The sequence below is a fragment of the Equus przewalskii genome, chromosome 7 (assembly GCF_037783145.1).
Source record: "Equus przewalskii isolate Varuska chromosome 7, EquPr2, whole genome shotgun sequence".
Lineage (NCBI taxonomy): Eukaryota > Metazoa > Chordata > Mammalia > Perissodactyla > Equidae > Equus > Equus przewalskii.
The window spans coordinates 7,195,571-7,214,938 of record NC_091837.1 but is presented as its reverse complement, the minus strand read 5'-3'; the positions used below and the strand labels follow the sequence as shown (position 1 = coordinate 7,214,938).

The 19,368-nt window shown below is 44.0% G+C and overlaps 1 protein-coding gene across 13 annotated transcripts in view; it reads left to right on the top strand.

Annotated features, from left to right (window-relative positions):
- Positions 1-10,827, top strand: part of OSBP2 (oxysterol binding protein 2) — a 181,073-nt gene extending 170,246 nt beyond the window's left edge. For 11 of the 13 annotated variants that reach the window (XM_070628511.1, XM_070628509.1, XM_070628517.1 and 8 more), the window contains 5 exons: positions 88-191; positions 263-358; positions 438-622; positions 8,869-9,095; positions 9,253-10,827. In XM_070628511.1, the coding sequence (XP_070484612.1) occupies positions 88-191; positions 263-358; positions 438-622; positions 8,869-9,095; positions 9,253-9,395 (755 nt within the window). In that variant the 3' untranslated portion in view covers positions 9,396-10,827. Of the gene's footprint in view, positions 1-87; positions 192-262; positions 359-437; positions 623-8,868; positions 9,096-9,249 lie in introns of all 13 variants that reach the window. The other 2 variants (XM_070628510.1, XM_070628512.1) reach the window with 1 other exon arrangement.
- The last annotated feature ends 8,541 nt before the right edge of the window (positions 10,828-19,368 follow it).

Sequence of the window (19,368 nt, the reverse complement as noted above, 5' to 3'; positions counted from 1 at the left end):
CCGTTCTCAGGACCCTAGGCCTGTGGGCAGACTGGCTGGGGCCCAGCATGGCAGGCCATGACCTCTGACCCTTTATCTGGCCTCCAGGTGCCATCCACTTAGAATTCCAGGCCAGTGGGAATCACTACGTGTGGAGGAAGAGCACTTCGACGGTGCATAACATCATCGTGGGCAAGCTCTGGATCGACCAGGTCAGGGGCGCCCTCAGGGACGGGGCATATGACCCAGGGATTGGCCACTGACCACCCCTCTCCCTCCCTAGACAGGGGACATTGAGATTGTGAACCATAAGACCAAGGACCAGTGCCAGCTGAAGTTCTTGCCCTATAGCTACTTCTCCAAAGAGGTACACCGGAAGGTAAGCAAGGCCACCTCTCAGAGCCTCGAGGGGCCTGTTGCTGGGCGTGTGCCTACGCTAGTCCTACCAATGTCCACAGGTGTCAGGAGTGGTGAGTGACAGCCAGGGCAAGGCCCAATATGTGCTGTCAGGCTCGTGGGATGAACAGATGGAGTGCGCCAAGATCGTGCAAAGCAGCCCCAGCAGCCCCAGCTCCGACGGGAAGCAGAAGACAGTGTACCAGACGCTGCCAGCCAAGCTGCTGTGGAAGAAGTACCCACTGCCGTGAGTGGGCTGTGGGGCGGGCGGAGAGCAGGCAGGGAGAGGGAGAGAAGGAGGCAAGTGGACAGTGGATAGGCAGGGGGCCCTGCCCGGCCAGACAAGAAGCAAGTGGCAGGCACAGCAGTTTGTGAGGAGGGTTTAGTCCACATGTGGGCAGAGAACAGTGTTATGTGGCTGACATCCCACTGTGGAAGCCAGGCAGCCAGCTGTAAATAAGGGGACGTTACCAGGTGGTAGCAAGTCCTATGCAGAGACTTTAAACAGGCTGATTGGACAGAGTCCCTGCACGGTCCCAGGAACAACCACCAAACATGAAATAGAAACAAAAAAGTATAAAAAGTAGCACAGCAGATTTCAAAGAGAGAGAAATAGAAAATTCTACAAAGGGAAAATCAAACAACTGAAATTGAGAACTCCCTGGGAAGCTTTCATAGAGATAATCCATCAACTGAATGTAGATCAGAAGAAGTAATCAAAAACTGCAGATAAAGAGACAAAACCTGGAAAAGACGAGAAGCTGGCGGGAGAAGGCTTCCCACCTAGTGACCCAGAGTGAGTCCCGGAGCAGCGTCGCCGGCAGCCGGCGGCCAGTGATAGTGCAGGATCTCGGCGAGGTCCCCGGGTATCCGTGCTCACGTCAAGTTTGAAGCGGGCTCTAGCCTGCTTCTAGTCAGAGTCCAGAAGGAAAGACACCATATCTGAAGAGAATACAGCAGAGGATTTCCCACGCCTAAATCTATACAGTGAAACTGTTGAAACGAAATCAAAGAGAAAGTATTAAGCAGCCAGATTTTACAAAGACATGGCTTTCCCTGGAACAGCAGACTGCCAGCTGCCTCCTCCTCAGCAATGACGGGAGCTTGAAGACAGTCACACGAGCTCTCCCACGTGTGGGAAGACTGACTGCCGGCCTAGAGTTATCCACCCAGGGGGAACGTCTTTACAGAGTGAAGTTGACACAGACATTTTCAGACAAATAAACACATTTTGCCACAAGCAGACCTGCACTGAAGGATATACTTCCAGTAGAAGGAAACTGATCCAAGATGGAAGATCTGACATGTACAAATGAATGAAGAACAAAAACTTCTGTGAACCTAAATGAGCATTGAATAAACAAGAATAATTTTTACTTGGGGGGTTTAAAATCTAAACATAAAGCTAAAATACAGCTGCACGATCACGTAAGTCAGAAGAGGGATAAATGTATGGAAATGTCTCGAAGGCCCTCATGCTACCCAAGAGGAGGGTCAAGATGCACATTAACTTTGGACTGTATCATGTATGTGTATTGTGTTCCTAGAGTAACCACTAAAATAATATGTTTAATTGGAATCCCAAAAGGAAAGGAAAGAAAGAAAAATGGAGAGGAGAGAGAAATAGTTAAAGAAATAATGGAGATAAATTTCCCAGAATAAAAATAAAGAGATGAAAAACCTCAGATTGAAAGGGCCTGCAGACTGCCAAAGGCAAGAGATAAAGAAAATGGTTCGCCCAGACCATGCTATAGTGGAAATTAAGAATACCAAAGAGAAAATTCTAATGGTTGTCAGAGAGGAGTGAAAGAAGATTTCAGTCAAGGATGAAGAATCAGATTGATGTCACATATTTCAACAGACAACACTGAAGTAATATTTTCAAAGTAACGATGAAAATGAAATTAGAGGTAATATTTTATATCCAGCCAAGCTATCATTCAAATATGAGGGCATGATAAAAAAATGTCCTCGTGCATACAGCCTCAGAAGGTTTGGCACACAAAACCCACAATGAAAATGGTATTGGACATAGTAGTACTTTAAAAGAGGGAGAAAAAAATCCAGAAGGTGCTGCAATAGATACATGAAGTAAAAGTTGGTATTGTTTTTTTTTTAACAATTACTAAGAACAAAGGAAAAGAGAAAATATTCCCATAATAACCCAGAATTAAAAGTGCAGATAATGTTAACATGATGGGTTTTAGGGAAGCAGAGAAGGACACCGAGGGATGTGAAGGAATGCTAGTTCTTATTAGAGGGAAGAGACAGATATAGGATTTTAAAAATAATAGGAAAAGATTAAGTAGAAAAAGTAGAACAAATTAAAACAGTAAATTAACACAGCAGATATAGGTCCACATAATAAGTATAAATACATGAAACTCACCAGCTAAAAAGCAAAATACTGACTGATTGGATTTGTTAAAATCCAGATACATGCACCTTCTAAGAGAGATCCAAAACAAAGATGTGCCAAGGTTGGAAGTAAAAGACATATCATGAGGGGGCTGGCCCCGTGGCCGAGTGGTTAAGTTCGCATGCTCCGCTGCAGGCGGCCCAGTGTTTCGTTGGTTCGAATCCTGGGTGCGGACATGGCACTGCTCATCGGACCACGCTGAGACAGCGTCCCACATACCACAACTACAAGGACCCACAACGAAGAATATCCAACTATGTACCGGGGGGCTTTGGGGAGAAAAAGGAAAAAAACAAAATCTTTTAAAAAAAAAGAAAAAGACACATCATGAAAATACCAACCAAACAAGCTGTAATGGCTATATTAGTATCAGGTAAAACAGACGTTTTTATTAGAGATGGTTCTCTTCTTCCAGAAGCTATAATAGTTTCAAACATTATGCACATAATGAAACAGCCTCAAAATATACAAAGCACATATTGATAGTAAAGAGAGGGATTGACAAATCTATCAGCATAGTGGGAAACTGAGAGATTTCAGTACCCCCCTCTCACTTAATGATAGGTCAAAGAGGGGGACGGGGGGCACAGCAAGGATATGAAGGAGACGAAAACCATGCAGGCTACACCCATACTTATGGTGGCAACAATCAGAGAACATACTTTTACTCAAGGATACATGGAATGCATGTAAAATCAGTTGTGTACTCAACCCTAAAGAAAGCCTCAGCAGATTTACAGAGGTATTTACAGACCGCAGTCTAGGATAAGACAGTTAGAAGTTATGAACAAGATGACAAAAAGTCCCCAGATATTTGGAAAAAATTTTAAGTTGCTAAATAACTCATGGGTGAAATAATAAATTAGAATAGAAAAGTAAAAATACCTAGAACTGAATGATAATGGAAAGGTATCAAAACTGACTGGACAGGGGCCAGCCCTGTGGCCCAGTGGTTGGGTTCGCACACTCCACTTTGGCGCCCCAGGGTTTCGCCAGTTGAGATTCTGGGCGCAGACCTGGCACCACTCATCAGGCCACGCTGAGGCATCGTCACATTGCTCCACCAGAAGGACCTACAACGAGAATATCCAACTATGCACTGGGGGCCTTTGGGGAGGAGGAAAAAAACTGACTGGATGTAACAAAGGCAATGCCTCAAAGGAAATGTATTGCCTTAAATAGGTAGATAAGCTCATTAAGTTTGAGGCTTTTTCTTTTCTGAGTTTCCCTTCTAAGAAATCAGAGCAAGTTTAACATATAAACCCAAAGAAAGAAGAAAATATACTTTAAAAATAAGACCAGAGATTAATAAAATAGAAAAAAGTAAAATAAAGAAGGTTAAGAAGCTGAAAGTTGATTTTTTGAGGAAAAAAAACTGACAGGAAACTATTGGCAAGACTGATCAGGAGAGAATATAGAAATAAATATTATTGAAAAGAATTTCATATGACATATAAAGTATAAAGAGATATTAAAATTCAGATAGGAAGGACAAATTCTTAGAAAAATATAACTTATAAGAACTGAGTCTAGAAGAGATAAAAAGCATGAATAGTCCTATAATAATTAAATAAACTGAAGCAGTAGTTTAAAAATTTCCACAAGGAAAACATAAAGCCCAGATAATTTTATAAGTGAATTCTCCAAATGTTCAAGAAATATATTATCCTAATTTTATATAAAATCTCCCAGACCACAGAAGAAGAAGAAATACTCTCCTCTCTTAGTACTTCAAGGCCAGGATAATCCTGATACCTAACTAGGCTAAAACAATAGTCGGAAAATAAAAGTTCTACCCTATTCCATTCATGAATACAGAAGCAAAATTCCACAACAAGATACCACAAAATCCAACCCAACAGTGCATAAAAAAGTATCATTCTTCAATCATGTTGAGTTTATCCTGGATATTCAAGAATAACTTTATATTAGAAAATCCATAAATTAATTGATCACATTAACAAATCTCTTCTCAATAGATTCAGAAAAAGCATTTTAGGTGCCTCAGTATAAGATTAATATGCAAAAAGTCAGTTGTATTTCTACACACTAAAAGCAAACAGCTAGAAAATATAACTTAAGAGAAGATATCAATTATTGTATCAGAGAACATCAAGGAGCTTGTGATAAATCTTATATTTCAAGACCTCTATAGAGAAAATTAGAAAACTTTACTGAGATATCAAAGAAGAGCTAAATTCATGGAGAAAGATACAGTGTTCCTGGATAGAAAGACTTAGTATTATAAAGATGTCGTGATCTACAGAGTCAGTCCATCAAGCAAAACCCAACCGTGATTTTCATGGAACTTGATACTAAGATTGTTAAATTTATATTAGAGAATAAAGGGCCAAGATATTTCTGAAGAACAGAGAAAAGAGGACTTCCCCTACTAGATATCAGGAGTTATTTTGAAGCTATCGTGGCAAAGAAGAGTAAGCCCACAATAGGCCCTTGGGTGTATGTATCTTCAATATATGACAACGGTGGTATATCAGATCATGTGGAAATATGCGACTGTTCACTAAAAGGATCTGGGGAAAACAGTTATCCATGTGGAAAAAGACTGACTCCACATAAAGGTCTTATAATAAGTATTAAGTTTGACTTGCTCTTAAACAATAAGTTAAACTCTACATAGAAAATATAGATGAATATCTTTCAGACCTTAAGGAAATATATCTTAAACAAGACACAAAAAAGCACTGATGTGTTCAACTATATTAAAATACTTTTGTTCATTGAAAGAAATTTTACTCATTAAAAGTGAGCAGGGGCCGGCCCAGTGGCGCAGTGGTTAAGTTCACACATTCTGCTTCAGCGGCCCGTGGTTCACTGGTCGGATCCCGGGTGCGGATGTGGCACCCCTTGGCAAGCCATGCTGTGGTAGGCATCCCACATATAAAGTAGAGGAAGATGGGCATGGATGTTAGCTCAGGGCCAGTCTTCCTCAGCAAAAAGAGGAGGATTGGCAGCAGTTAGCTCAGGGCTAATCTTCCTCAAAAAAAACAAAAAAAAAAAAACTAAAGTGAGAAGACAATATGTAAACTTGGAGAAGGTAATCAGAATACTTATACCCGACAAAGAAACCCCATGGCCAAGTGGTTAAGTTCACGGGCTCTGCTTCGGCGGCCCAGGGTTTCACCAGTTCAGATCCTGGGCACAGACATGGCACCGCTCATCAGGCCATACTGGGGCAGCGTCTCATATAGCACAACCAGAGGTGCTCACAACTAGAATATACAACTATGTATTGGGGGGGGGGGGGGGGAGTTGGGAGAAGAAGAAGAAAAAAAGAAAGAATACATAGAGTATTTTACCACAATTAAAAAAAGAATGCATACAAAACTTCTAATCAGTCAATAAAACAAACTATCCAATGGAAAAAGTACAAGAGTCTTGAACAAGAATTTCACAGAAGAAGCATATATGGCCAGTCATCATATGAAAATGATCAACATCATTGATAATCAGAAATGCAAATCAAAACCACGAGATACCATTTTACCTTCATTTGATTTGAAAAACTGAAAAAGTCTGATGATACCAAGTGTTGAAGAAGATGTGGGTCCGCAGCATCTCTTACACATCGCGTGTGGGAGTGTGAACTAGTGCTACCATGTTGGAAAGCAGTTTGGCCCCGCCACCTAAAGAAGAACATCACAGGCTCCGTGGCCCAGCGGTTCCACTTCTAGGTCTATGCTCAAGACAAATTCCTGCAAATGTATAACAGGAAACATGCCTAAGTTTACTCCAAAGCAAAAACTAGGAAACAACCCAAATTTATTGGATGAATAATGGTGGTATTTTCACAGGGGACAATGTTATTCAATAGTTGGGACAAATGAACCACAGCAACATACAACAATATAGATAAATCTTAGCAATATAATATTAAATTTAAAAAAAGTGAGTCCCGGGGCCAGCCCTGTGGCCTAGTAGTTGAGTTCAGTGCACTCGGCTTCAGCAGCCTGGGTTCATGGGTTCAGATCCTGGGTGTGGACCTATACCACTTGTCAGTCATGCTGTGGCAGTGACCCAAATATAGAGGAAGATTGGCACAGATGTTAGCTCAGGGCTAATCTTCCTCAGCAAAAGAAAAAGAAAAAACCAAGTCCCAGAAGGTTTCATACATCATGATATTCTTTATATATAGTTAAAAACAAGTATGTAGGGACCAGCCCGGTAGTGCAGCAGTTAAGTTTGCACATTCCACTTCGATGGCCTGAGGTTCACTGGTTTGGATCCCAGGTACAGACCTACATACCACTTATCAAGCCATGGCAGGCATCCCACATATAAAGTAGAGGAAGATGGGCACAGATGTTAGCTCAGGGCCAGTGTTCCTCAGCAAAAAAGAGGAGGAGTGGCAGATGTTAGCTCAGGGCTAATTTTCCTCAAAAAAAAGTATGTAAAATATGTGTATTGAATACACACACACACACTGAAGATTACTAAAGATGCAATAAAATTATGTTAAAAGGAAAGCAAGGGGCTGATGAACCCAGAGCCTTGCCAATGGCTACTTGAGGAGGGGCTGGATTGGTGAGTCTTCCATTCGGTTGGACATAGGTTTGTCGAGATTCTACCTTCTGTTCCGGGTGGCAAGTGTGCATTAATAAAAGCAGACCATGCAAGGACCTATCAAGAGAGGATGTCCTGTGCCAAGGATTATGAGGAATCCAAAACTGTGCACCTCAGGTCCAAAAAAGGAGCAGGCCAAAAAGAGAACACAAGACAGTAGCTTTCAAGCCAACATAGCAGTCATTGCATTGGGTGCCCCCATTATAGGCGCCAGATTGCAGACAAGTTGTCAATATTACGTGTAAGTGGTTTACAAGAGCGCTGTCTAAGACAACAAAGACTGGAGTGAAAGGGTGGAAGGAGATATGTCCATAGAAATGCTCCACAAAAGCTGCTGTGGTGATGTTAATACTGCAGGAGAGACTTTAACACAAAAAGTCTGACTAGAGGTTAAAGGGTTAAAGGGACGTGATGATAAAGGTTCAGTTCAGCAGACGAGCTTACATCCGAATGCACCCTGCACCTAATAACATAGCCCCAGATACGCACAGCAAAAGGCTGGGAGAAACATAAGGAGAAATGGATCCATTTCCAACCTAAGTGGGAAATTTTACCGTACCTCTCTTAGTGATGGATAGCGGAAGGAAAACATCAAGAGGATAAGTTTGAACAGTAGAACCCACTGGACCGTGCGGAACACGCACTAGGAACTGGAGACAGTCTCTTCATTACAGACGGGTCGTTTGCAGACACTGACCGCATCCTGGTCCACAAAGCAAATTTCAAAGGACTGAAATTATACCAAGTATATTGTCTGATTCCAAGGCAATTATACTAGAAATACGGATGACTAGAAAACTCCCCATATGTGTATAAACTTAAGAACTATACTTCCAACTAGTCCATAGAGCAAAGGCGATGTAATGGAAATTAGAAAATATAACTGCGTGATCAGGAGAGAAATACATACCAGAATCGGGGGTGGGGGGCGGTACTGGGAGTGAACGTTTGTCAGCGCTAAAATGCACACGTTAGAAAGAGGAAGCGCTGAAAACCCACGAGCCAAGCATCCATCTCAAGAAGTTAGAAAAAGAACAGCAAAATAGACTCCAATAAAGTAGAAGGAAGAATATGAAAACAAAATAAAGCAGAAAAGCCTAAAATAGGATCAACAAATTTTCATCCTCAACCAATGGAGAAAACAGACGAACCTCCGACGTGACTGTCGGAATGGAGAGAAGCCACAGAACCAGCATCACACATGCGAAAGGGGACGTTGCTGTGTCACACATTAAAGCAGTAATAATGAGGATATTACGAAATGACTTTACGCTGAGAAATTGGACGAAATGGGCAAATTCCCAGAGGGGTATAATGCAGCAAAACAGACGCAGGTCAGTGGAGCGAGCGTGCGAGGCGCGGGGAGGAAAGAACGAAGCGGGCTCGAGCCGCTGGGCGCGCGGGTCACCGCGGGGGGCGAGCCGGGCGGGGCGGGGCGGGGCGGGGGCGGCGCGGGACGGCGGGGACCGCTCACGCCGCGGCCGCCGCAGGGAGAACGCCGAGAACATGTACTACTTCTCGGAGCTGGCCCTGACCCTCAACGAGCACGAGGAGGGCGTGGCGCCCACCGACAGCCGCCTGCGGCCCGACCAGCGGCTGATGGAGAAGGGGCACTGGGACGAGGCCAACACGGAGAAGCAGCGGCTGGAGGAGAAGCAGCGCGCGTCGCGGCGCCGGCGGCTGGAGGCCTGCGCGCGGGGCTGCGGCTCCGAGGACGGTGAGGCCGGGCGGGGGCCAGGGGGAGGGCGGGGGCGCGGAGGGGGGCCAGCGGGAGAGGAGGCGGGGTGCTGGGGGCGCCTCCTGAAGAGGGGCAGTGAGTTCCGGGGGCCGGGGAGGAGGCTGCCGCCCACCCGCCCACCGTGCCCACCCAGCAGAGAAGGAGACGGACGTGTACATGCCGCTGTGGTTCGAGAAGAGAGTGGACCCGCACACCGGGGAGATGGCCTGCATCTACAAGGGCGGCTACTGGGAGGCCAAGGAGCGGCAGGACTGGCACATGTGCCCCAACATCTTCTGAGCACTACCCCCCCAACACATACCCCCCCACCCCCACCCCCCAAATACAGGCGCCCGCACGGCCCGGGCCACCTTTTCTTTAATGCGCTCAATTTAGTACTCACCGCCCCCCCACCCCCACACCGTTTTCTTTTCCTCTTTTTTTTATAACACTGTTTTGGAGTGCCCACCTTGAAGGAGGAACTGGTGCCCCGGGTTCGCTCCAGCCCAGGTGCCCCAGGTCTCCGGCACCCCTTCTTTCTGGATTTGGGCCCCATAGGGACCCAGCTCCCAGTCACCCCAACTCAGGCAGGCTGGCCCGGCCCTGGGCCGCCCCAGTCACCAGCCCCCCCAGGGAGGAACTGGCCCCTCCTAGGGAGCCACTTTTGACTTTTTTAGAAAAACAATCTCCATTTCTTTTCAGCCAAGATGTTTAGTAAATATTTTTAGTACGGCACTTAGCAGACAACTTTCTAAGTGTGCTTTCTTGCCACAAAAATGTCCTGGCAAGAGCCCCTTCTTTTTAAGACATCAGGAAGGCCCCCTTGAGTCGGGAGCATTTTGTAGCGCAACATAGCAAGGCCGCCCCCCAGAGCCCAGGGGCCCAGAGAGAAGGGAACTGGAGAGCCCTTCCCAGAAGAGCACAAGTCAGCTGTCTCTGGGCTGCAGCCCCTCCCTCCGTGGGGCTGGGGGAGCTGAGGGGCCTCCAGGTGGATCTGACGGCAACAGCCCCTTGGCTTGCCTGGGCCATGCGGGGCGCTCCCTGGCCCCAAAGAGGCCAGGAAGGGCTGGGGGCAGGGCCTGCAGGTGCTCCCGGCCCAGAACCAGGCCCTACATCAGCAATAAGAACAAACCCTCAGCTCAGCCTGGGCTGGCGTCTGGGCCACCAGAGACCCAGCAGCCCGCCCCACCCTCAGGCGCCACTGGGATGCCCGTCTCAGTGCCCCCTGAACTCTTTATCCGCCTGATTTATATATATGATATATAAATATATATAAAATAGCTATTTTGCTTAAATTTCTATGGTATATGAAAGTGAAAAAATGATGAAGACAGGGCACTCCTGTCTGAGTTTGGTCCTCCTGTCAGCTGTGTCCTCCCCTCTCCTTGAACCCCCTTCCAATGGCTTCTGCCAGTGGTGGGGAGACTGGGCCATTGTGACCACCGTCTCAGCCTCCCAGAACCCTCACTCCAACCCTTCCCACTTCAGTTTGGTCCTGAAAATTCATCACAGGGTTTTTTCTTTCTACTCCAGGACTGGTTTTGTTTTTATAAAAAAACAGAAGTGAAAACATCAATGTATGACATGCCTTAGCGTGCCCACTCAGGAGTCAGGGTGGGCGGGGTGCCCCTCACCCCGGGCGGGCCTGCAGCAGCGCTGTGAAATGTACCTCTTCTCAACACTGTTTGTGAGCGAGCACCTGCTGACCGGTAATAAAAACCTTGGATTTGGAGTTTTCCTCGGCCCTGTCCCTGAGTCTGTGGCTGGGTGGAGCAGGGCCGACGCAGGAGCACAGGTGACAGCCCACAAGGTGAGATGGGGGAGGAGCCTGGGGCTTCATCCTGCTCAGCACCAGGCAGGCAGAAGGAGGTTGGTCTGGATGGAGGGTGGCGGGTGGAAGACCTGGTGCTGGAAGACCTGGTGCGAGGGGGTGGGGCCAGGAAGGCTGCAGAGGGCCAAGACAGCACCTAGGGGAGGGGTCACAGCTTTGTCTGGGGCCGAGCCAAGGCACCCACCACCCTCCACAAGGGAACACCCACCACTCAACCTTGCTGAGTTCCAAGGCTGCTTGACAGTGGTGACCTGGGCTGCTTCTGTTGCCAAGCAACTAGAATCACTAGCTCCCAGGCCCTGGCCAAGAGCAGCTGCTCCGGCCCACTGGGTCCTCTTCCCACTGCCAGCACTTCCAGGTGAGAGGATGGGTCCGGCAGGGTGCCACAGGGGCAGCAGAGCCAGGCTCTAGCCATCTGCCCTGACACCCCAGCACCATGGGACCCAAGGCTGGCCCCACACAACTCCTTCCTTCCCAGGGCCTTGCTGTCCCATGTGTGGGGAGGCAGGCCCTGGTGAGTCCTGGCAGAAGAGCTGGAGGGGCACCTCTCACTAGATAGCGGGGGGCAAGGCAACCCCAGGATGGACCTGACCCAGGGGGGGAATGGGGGAGAGGCCTGCCAGGGGAGAGGATGGGCTGGATGGGCAAAGCCCAGAGGTGATGAAGGCCAGTCTGCCGAGGCAAAATGAGAGATGGAGGAGCCTGGAATGGAGCCAGCCAGAGCTCTGAACAGAGAGTGACATGCGACACGTGTTCTAGAAAGACCATTCTGACCAGCACAACACAAGATCAGCCTATACTCAGTGGTCTGTACACCAGCCATCACTGAAGAGCAAATGTAACAGAAAAAAAGGTTCTGCAGCATAGGCTGGAAGGCGCCTCGGAATACATCTGACAAAAAGATGTAAAGACCTTTATCATAAAACGTTCAAACTTTACTGAGTGATAGAGAAGACCTGAGTTCAAAGGAAAAACACCATCTTCACAGGTGGGCCAAACTCTCTCATGTGGTTTCTTCCCAAATCTACAACTCAACATGATCCAAATCAAAATCCTACCAATACTTTTTCAGAAACTTGACAAGTTGATTGTGAAATTTAATGGGAGAGTAATTGCACAAAAAATAGCTAAGGCAATTCTTAAAAAGAAGAACGAGACAGGGCAGGGAACAATGTGGACTTGACCGCAGATACCCAAACATGCTACCAGCACACGGCTTCCTGGTTCTCCCCCACACTCTGGCATCATCTGTCGTACCATGTATTTTACCCATTTGTTGACTCTCTGTCTCCCTCACGCCCAGTGGACTGTGAGCTTCGTGAGAGTAGGGACCTTGTCTGTCTGATACATGGTAGCAGCCCCTGTGCCTGCACACAGTAGGTGCTCAAGGAATGGATTCCAGGCCAGGAAGCCTAGCCAGAACAAACGCTCAGGGGGACACCCCTGGGGCAGCTGGGAGTGTGGCTGCAGCATCAAGTTGTGAGGGGGGCTGAGGGGTGGAACAGGAAAGGGCTGAACTGAGGGGCCCAGGAAACTCCTGCTTCCCCCAAACCCTAGAGTCCAAGTTGGTGCTCCTAACAGACTGGGTGGGGTTGCGGGGGCAGGGCTGAGGTTCCATCGTCTCCAGGGCTGGGGCACAGCATGGAGAGCAGAGGACACCAGAGAGAAAAATTTCAACCTGTAACACGGAACAACAGAACCAGAGATGATCCCAATGCTATTTAACTTACTCTTCTTTGGAAGCTAGCCAGCATAACTTCAACAACAAAACCTGACAAAGACAGCACTAAAATATAAGAAATACATAGTTCAGTCTCCAGAATAGAATTTTCATAAATCCAAATATGACAACAGCAAACAGAATACAGCCAGATACAAAAGAGTGACACCCCAAGTTGGTAAACCCATGCCCGAGTTGGGTTACCACAGAAATGCAAGAATGGGTCAATGTCAGGAAGCTTTTCACGGTAAATCATTGATGCATCAACCAGTTGAAGGAGGACTTCTCTTCCTGGCAACATGGTAGACCAGGTGCCCGGATAATCCTCCTCTGTGGGAAAGCAGACATGCTGGATGAAATTTTAAAACATCTTAAATGCATCCATGAGCTGGAGGAAGAGAAGGAATACTCAGGCCACAGAGTCAGTGGGTCTGGAAACCTGGAGAGGTAAGAGAGGCTCTGAAGTCTGCTTTTCCCTCACAGCCATTCACTTGCCCAGTGACCTAACTGTAAGTTTCCCTGCCTCAAATGACCCTCCCAAGGTAGAGTATCTCATAGGAGATGTCCCCCATAAAGCTGGGTCCCCAAAGGGCTGTATCTTCAATATAATCGTGAATCCAAGATAAAATACAAGGAAAATTGCTTGTCTTAAAGATTAGTCCTAAGCAGAGCTGGAAAAATTCCCCTAAGGATCTGTAATCGGGAGCAGACCTCACTTGGTTTGGTTTTGCAGCTTAAACACATGCTACCTGAATGGTCCAATAAAACCTCTAGCAGAGACTACAGCATGGTCCCGAACTGGCAACGTCCCCAATCACACCAGAGAAGCAAACAAATCCTCTCTGGAGCCCCCACCCCCCTCATTCCAGGCTGTATGGGACCCCAGATGCAAAGCTGCAAGGAAAATGAGCAGCTCACAGTATAACATCTCTAAATGCACAAGGAAACACAACACACAAGATGGCCCATGAGCAAGGGCCAAGAGAAATAACAGCAGAACCAGACATAAAACTCCTCCATATAGTGAAATTATCACACACAGAATATAAAATAAGCCTGTTTAATATATTTCTAGAAACAGAAGGATGGCTTGAAAATGAGTAAAGAGTATTCAAAAAAATACTAAAGAACTTGCAGAAATTGAAAAAAAAAATCAATAAAAAGAATAATTTTGTAACAGATTACACACCTGAAGAGAGTATTAGTGACAAGGAAGTGAGATCTGAAGAAAGTATCCAGAATGCAACACAGAAACGCAAAGAGGTGAAAAATATAACAGAGAAGCTAAGAGACACAGAGGATAAAGTGAGGACGTCCCACATGTGTCTAATCCAAATGGAGCAGAGGCAATCTTTGAAGAGTTAATGGCTGAAAAATTTCCGAGAACTCTTAAGAAACACCAATACACAGTCAATTCCAACAAATCCTAATCAGGGTAAATAAAAAGGCATACACAGATAAAAACAATATAGTGAAATTGCAAGACCATTAAAGCAACAAAATCTTAAGCAGCTGGCGGGGGGGGGGGGGTTACCTTCAAAGAGCATGGATTAGACTGAGAGTGATAGCTCCAAAGTAGAGGAGAAAATGTTAGTATTCCCAGCAAAAATATCTTTCAGGAACCAAAGGAAAATAAAGCTATTAACAAAAACTTATTAAAACAATGTTAAGTATCTTGTGGAGTTAGACTTCGGTGAGTTAACTGTTATGTAAAATGTATGGAGTAATCACTAAAGGAATAGGAATACTCAATTTCCAAAACAGAGGAAAAACATTGTATGTGGGGGAGAAAATTTCAATCAATCTAAAAGAAGGCAGGAAAGGAGAGGAAAAAGGAACACAGATAAGGTGGAATAAAAATTACAAAATAAGGGGCCAAACCCACAGTGTAGTGGTTAAGTTCTGCGTGCTCTGCTTCAGCAGCATGGGTTCATGGGTTTGGATCCTGGGCATGGACCTACACCACTTGTCAGCCATGCTGTGGCAAACAACCCACATACAAAATAGAAGAAGACTGGCACAGATATTAGCTCAGGGTGAATCTTCCTCAGCAAAAAAAAAAAAGAAGAAGAAGAAGAAGAAGAAAGAAAAGAAAAGAAAAAAAGAGGATAGAAATGAGTCAATGATCAAGGCATTGATAATTATACAAAATTTAAGTTAAATGCTTCAGGTAAGAACAAAAAATATGTGGAATAAAAACAAAATCAAGCTATATGCTATTTACAAGAATAAACCTAAAACATAAAAATACAGATAAGATAGATTTTAGGCAAAAAAAAAATTACTAGATGCCAACTCCTAGAAATAAAAAGTCACTTTATAATGATAAAAGGTAAAATTCATAAAGTTCTAAAACTCTTATGCACCTAATAACATCTCAAAATAAAGTAAAATGGACACAATCACAAAGAGAAATAGATAAATCCACAATCATAATGGAAGATTTTAACATGTCTCCCAGTAATGAGAGCTCAGACAAAAAAATTTCACAAGGTTTCGAACAACAGAATTAACAAACTTGGTGTAATGGGAACATACAGGGCATTACACATAACTGCAGAATACATATTTCTGAAATGCACATGGGACATTTATGAATATTAACCATATATTTGCACCAGTCATAAAGCCTCAGCAAATTCCAAAGGACTGGATACAGATCACAATGAAGACAGTTCAAAATCAATAACAAAAATAGAAGGGAAAAAAACCCATGTTGGAACATTAAGAAATATATGTTTAAATAACTCATGGATCAAAGAAGAAAACAGACATCAGAAAATACAGTTAACTAAAACACTATATATTAAAACTTATAGGATACAGGTAAAGCAGTACTTAGAGGGAAATTTATAGCATTAAAAGCTCAAATAATGAGCTAAACATCCAGTTTGAGTAAGAACATAGACATCCAGATAAACTCAAAGACAGGAAATAAAGATCAGAAATTAATGAAAGAGAAAACAAACATAACAGAGAGGACCAAGAAAGCCAAGGTTGATTCTTAGAAAAACTAAAATTGACAAACTTTACTTTAAGACAAAAAGAGGGAAGGAAGAAGGGAGGAAATGGATGAACCTAAAAAATAATATTCAGGATGAAAAGAGGACATAAGCAGAGATGCTAGAGATATTGTAAAATCAGGCTATCATGAACAACTCTGTGACAATAACTTTGAAAACTGAGATAAAATTCTAGAAAAATATAACTTAAAACTGACTCAAAAATTAGAAAAACCTGAATAGTAGTATAACCATTTTTTAAAAATTAGTTAAAAATCTCTATACACACAAAACTCCAGACACAGCTGACCAAGGGATAACTAACCTTACAGAAACTACCCCAAGAGTAGAGGAAATACTCCCCAGCTTGGTTCTTGAGGCTTGTATAAAGGACAGTATGAGAGAGGAAAATTACAAACTAGTGTACAACTCAAAACAAATATTAACAAATCTAGCAACAGAGAAAAATTATAGAGGGCCAGCCCCATGGCTGAGTGGTTGGGTTCATGTGCTGTGTTCAACAGTCCAGGGTTTCACTGGTTTGAATCCTGGGCGTGGACCTAGCACCATTCATCAGGCCATGCTGAGGTGGTGTCCCACGTAGCAGAGCCAGAAGGACCTACAACTAGAATATACAACTATGTACTGGGGGGCTTTGGAGAGAAGAAGAAGAAGAAAAAACAATTATAATCATTCCAGAAATTCAAGGTTAGTTTACTCTAAAAACAAGAAAACTAACCAATGTGATTCAGCACATTAACAAATTAAAGGATAACACTACCTAGCCATCTGAATGGACGCAGAAAACACTTCAGATAAAATCCAACATGCATCCATGATATTTAAAAGGAAAAAAAAAGGCTTAAAAACAGGAGTAGAAAGGAACTTCCTTAATCTGATTTAATGATGTCTAAAAAAATGATTTTTTAAAAACCTTTCCCTGTGAGATAGAAAACAAAAAATATACCTGTTTTCACCTTTTACATTCAACATCGGACTGGCAGTCCCAGCCAATGCCATAAGACAAGAAAAATATCTGAGGTATGCGAATTGGCAAAATTATCATTGCTCACAGATGACATATCTTAGAAAATCCAAAAGAATCTAAAGATAAATTAGAATAACCGATATATAAAAATCAACTACATTTTTATACACTAGCAACAAACTCAGAAAATGAAGTTTCAAAAATATCATTTACAACAGCATCAAAAATCATCAAGTACCTAGGATACATCTAACAAAGGACATACAAGACCTCTAAAGGAAAAATTATGATACTTTTATGAGAGAGACTAAAGAAAGATCTAAATTAATGGAGACTGATATCATCTTCATGGTTTGGAAGACTTATAAAGATATCAGCTTTTTCAAACTGATGACATACAATCAATTCCAAAGAAACCCCTCCTGGTTTTCTCATGGAGCTTGATAAAATGATTCTAACATTTATATGGACATGCAAAGGACCAAGAATAGTCAAGACACTCTTGAAGCAGAAAAATTGATAGGACTGGCTCTATGAGATATCAAAACGTATTGTAAAACTGCAATAATTAAATGAGTGCGGTATTGGCACAGGGAGAGAGACAACAGACAAATGTAACTGAATAAAAATCCAGAAGCAGATTCATACCTATATTAATATATGATGTATGAAAGAAGTCGCACTGTAGATTAATGGGGACAGGTAAGACTTTTCAGTGAGAGGTGTGGGGACAGTCAGGAGGAAGGACAGAATTGGAGGTCTACCTCACACCAGACACAAGTCAATTCCAGGTGGATTAAAAGATCTACGTGTGAAAGAGAAAACGATAAAGGCTGTAGAAGATGATAGAAAATATCTTGATGACCTCAGGGTAGGAAAGGATTTCTTAAACAAATTACAAGAAGTACAAACAATAAAAGAGAAAAGATTGATAAATTGGTCTCCACTAAAATTAAGAACTTCTACTCATCAAAAGACTCTATAAAAAGAGAGCAAAAAAAGTATGCCAGAGAGTGGAAAAAATTTGCAACACAGATGACTACAAGGAATTTGTATCTAGAATATACAAAAATACAAATCAATAACAAGAAGACAAAATAATAGAAAAATGGGCAAAATTCTTGAGGAAATACTTTATCAAAGAAGAAATCCAAATGGTCCACAGACATGAAATGGTGCTCGACTGCATTAGAAATCAGGGAAATGCAAATCAAACCACAGTGAGATTCCACCACACTACCTGTCAGACTGGCAAAAAATTTCAAGTCTAGCAATATCAAGCATAGGCAAGGAGGTAGAGAAATGAAGCACTTCATGCCAACAGGCATGTAAACTGATACAACTGCTTCTGAAAACAATTTGGCATTACCCAGTAAAGTTGACATGGGCATGACCTTTGACTCAGCCAGTCTACTCCAAGGACTGTGCAGGCAACAGGAGACATGAACAAGAATGTCCACAGATATGGAGGGGGCGGAGCAAAATGGCAGAGTGAGCTGACCCGGGATTCTCTCCCCTCCAAAATACAACAAAAGATTGGAAGAACTGAATTTCAGAGAACAAAAATAATGCCAGCTCGTTAGAGACCTACAATACCAAGAAGGCGGAGATCATAAACCTTGCTTACACCTTCGGAGGCGCTGGAACGGTAGGAGAGAACATCGCTCCGTCCCCTAGAGTCTGCGATCGCTGCGGCGGGGGTCGGGAAGGAGCGGGGGAGGGGCCGCGCGACTGGGGGATCATCCAGGACTCCTGCCGCTGATTCGGTGGAGACCCGCTGACGGGGGGAAAGCTTCTGTCTGCGGGGACCCCATGAATGAAGGGCCTTGGGAGATCAGAGAACAGAACTGATCTGAACCCAGACCGGCACGTGTAACAGCCCCTCCCCCCCAGCGAAGCCAGTGGGCTCAGCCATCTTGCCCCAAGGCGGAGAGCTCATAACACGCCGCTCTCGACCCCCATCTTATGGCGACAGGCTGTAACTGCAACTGAATTCTACCACCATGAGAAAAAACCACTCCTCTACCATCCAGCAATTTATAAAAGCCCCAGACCAGAAGGAAAACAATAAAAACACAGAATTAAGTCCTGAGGACTTGGAATTAGGTAAACTAAGTGATAATGAATTCAGAGCAGCTATAATCAAAAAACTCAATGAGGTAGAGAGAAAGATAGAGAAACAAGCCGAGTTCTGGAGTTACTTCACAAAAGAGATTGAAATCATAAAGAAGAATCAAACAGAATTACTTGAGATGAAAAACACAATGGACCAGATAAAACAGAATACGGATTCCCTGAATGCCCATGTAGACAACATAGAGGAGAAAATTAGCATAATCGAGGACAGACAGGCTGAATGGCGCCAGACAGAGGAAGAAAGAGAATTAAGAATTTAAAAAAATGAGGAAAATCTCCGAGAGATAATGGATTCAATGAGGAGTAAGAACATAAGGATCATAGGAATTCCCAAGAATATGGAAAAGGAAAATGGAGCAGAAAGTGTGCTTAACGAAATTATTGAAGAGAACTTCCCAAATCTAGGGATCAATGGAGAAATGTGTGTAGAGGAGGGTTTTAGATCTCCTAGATTTGTCAATGTTAAAAGAGCTACCCCAAGGCACATAGTAGTAAAGTTGGCAAATAGGAATGATAAGGAGAGAATACTCAGGGAAGTAAGGAAAAAAAAGAGAATAACCTATAAAGGAGCCCCTATCAGACTGTCAGCGGATTTC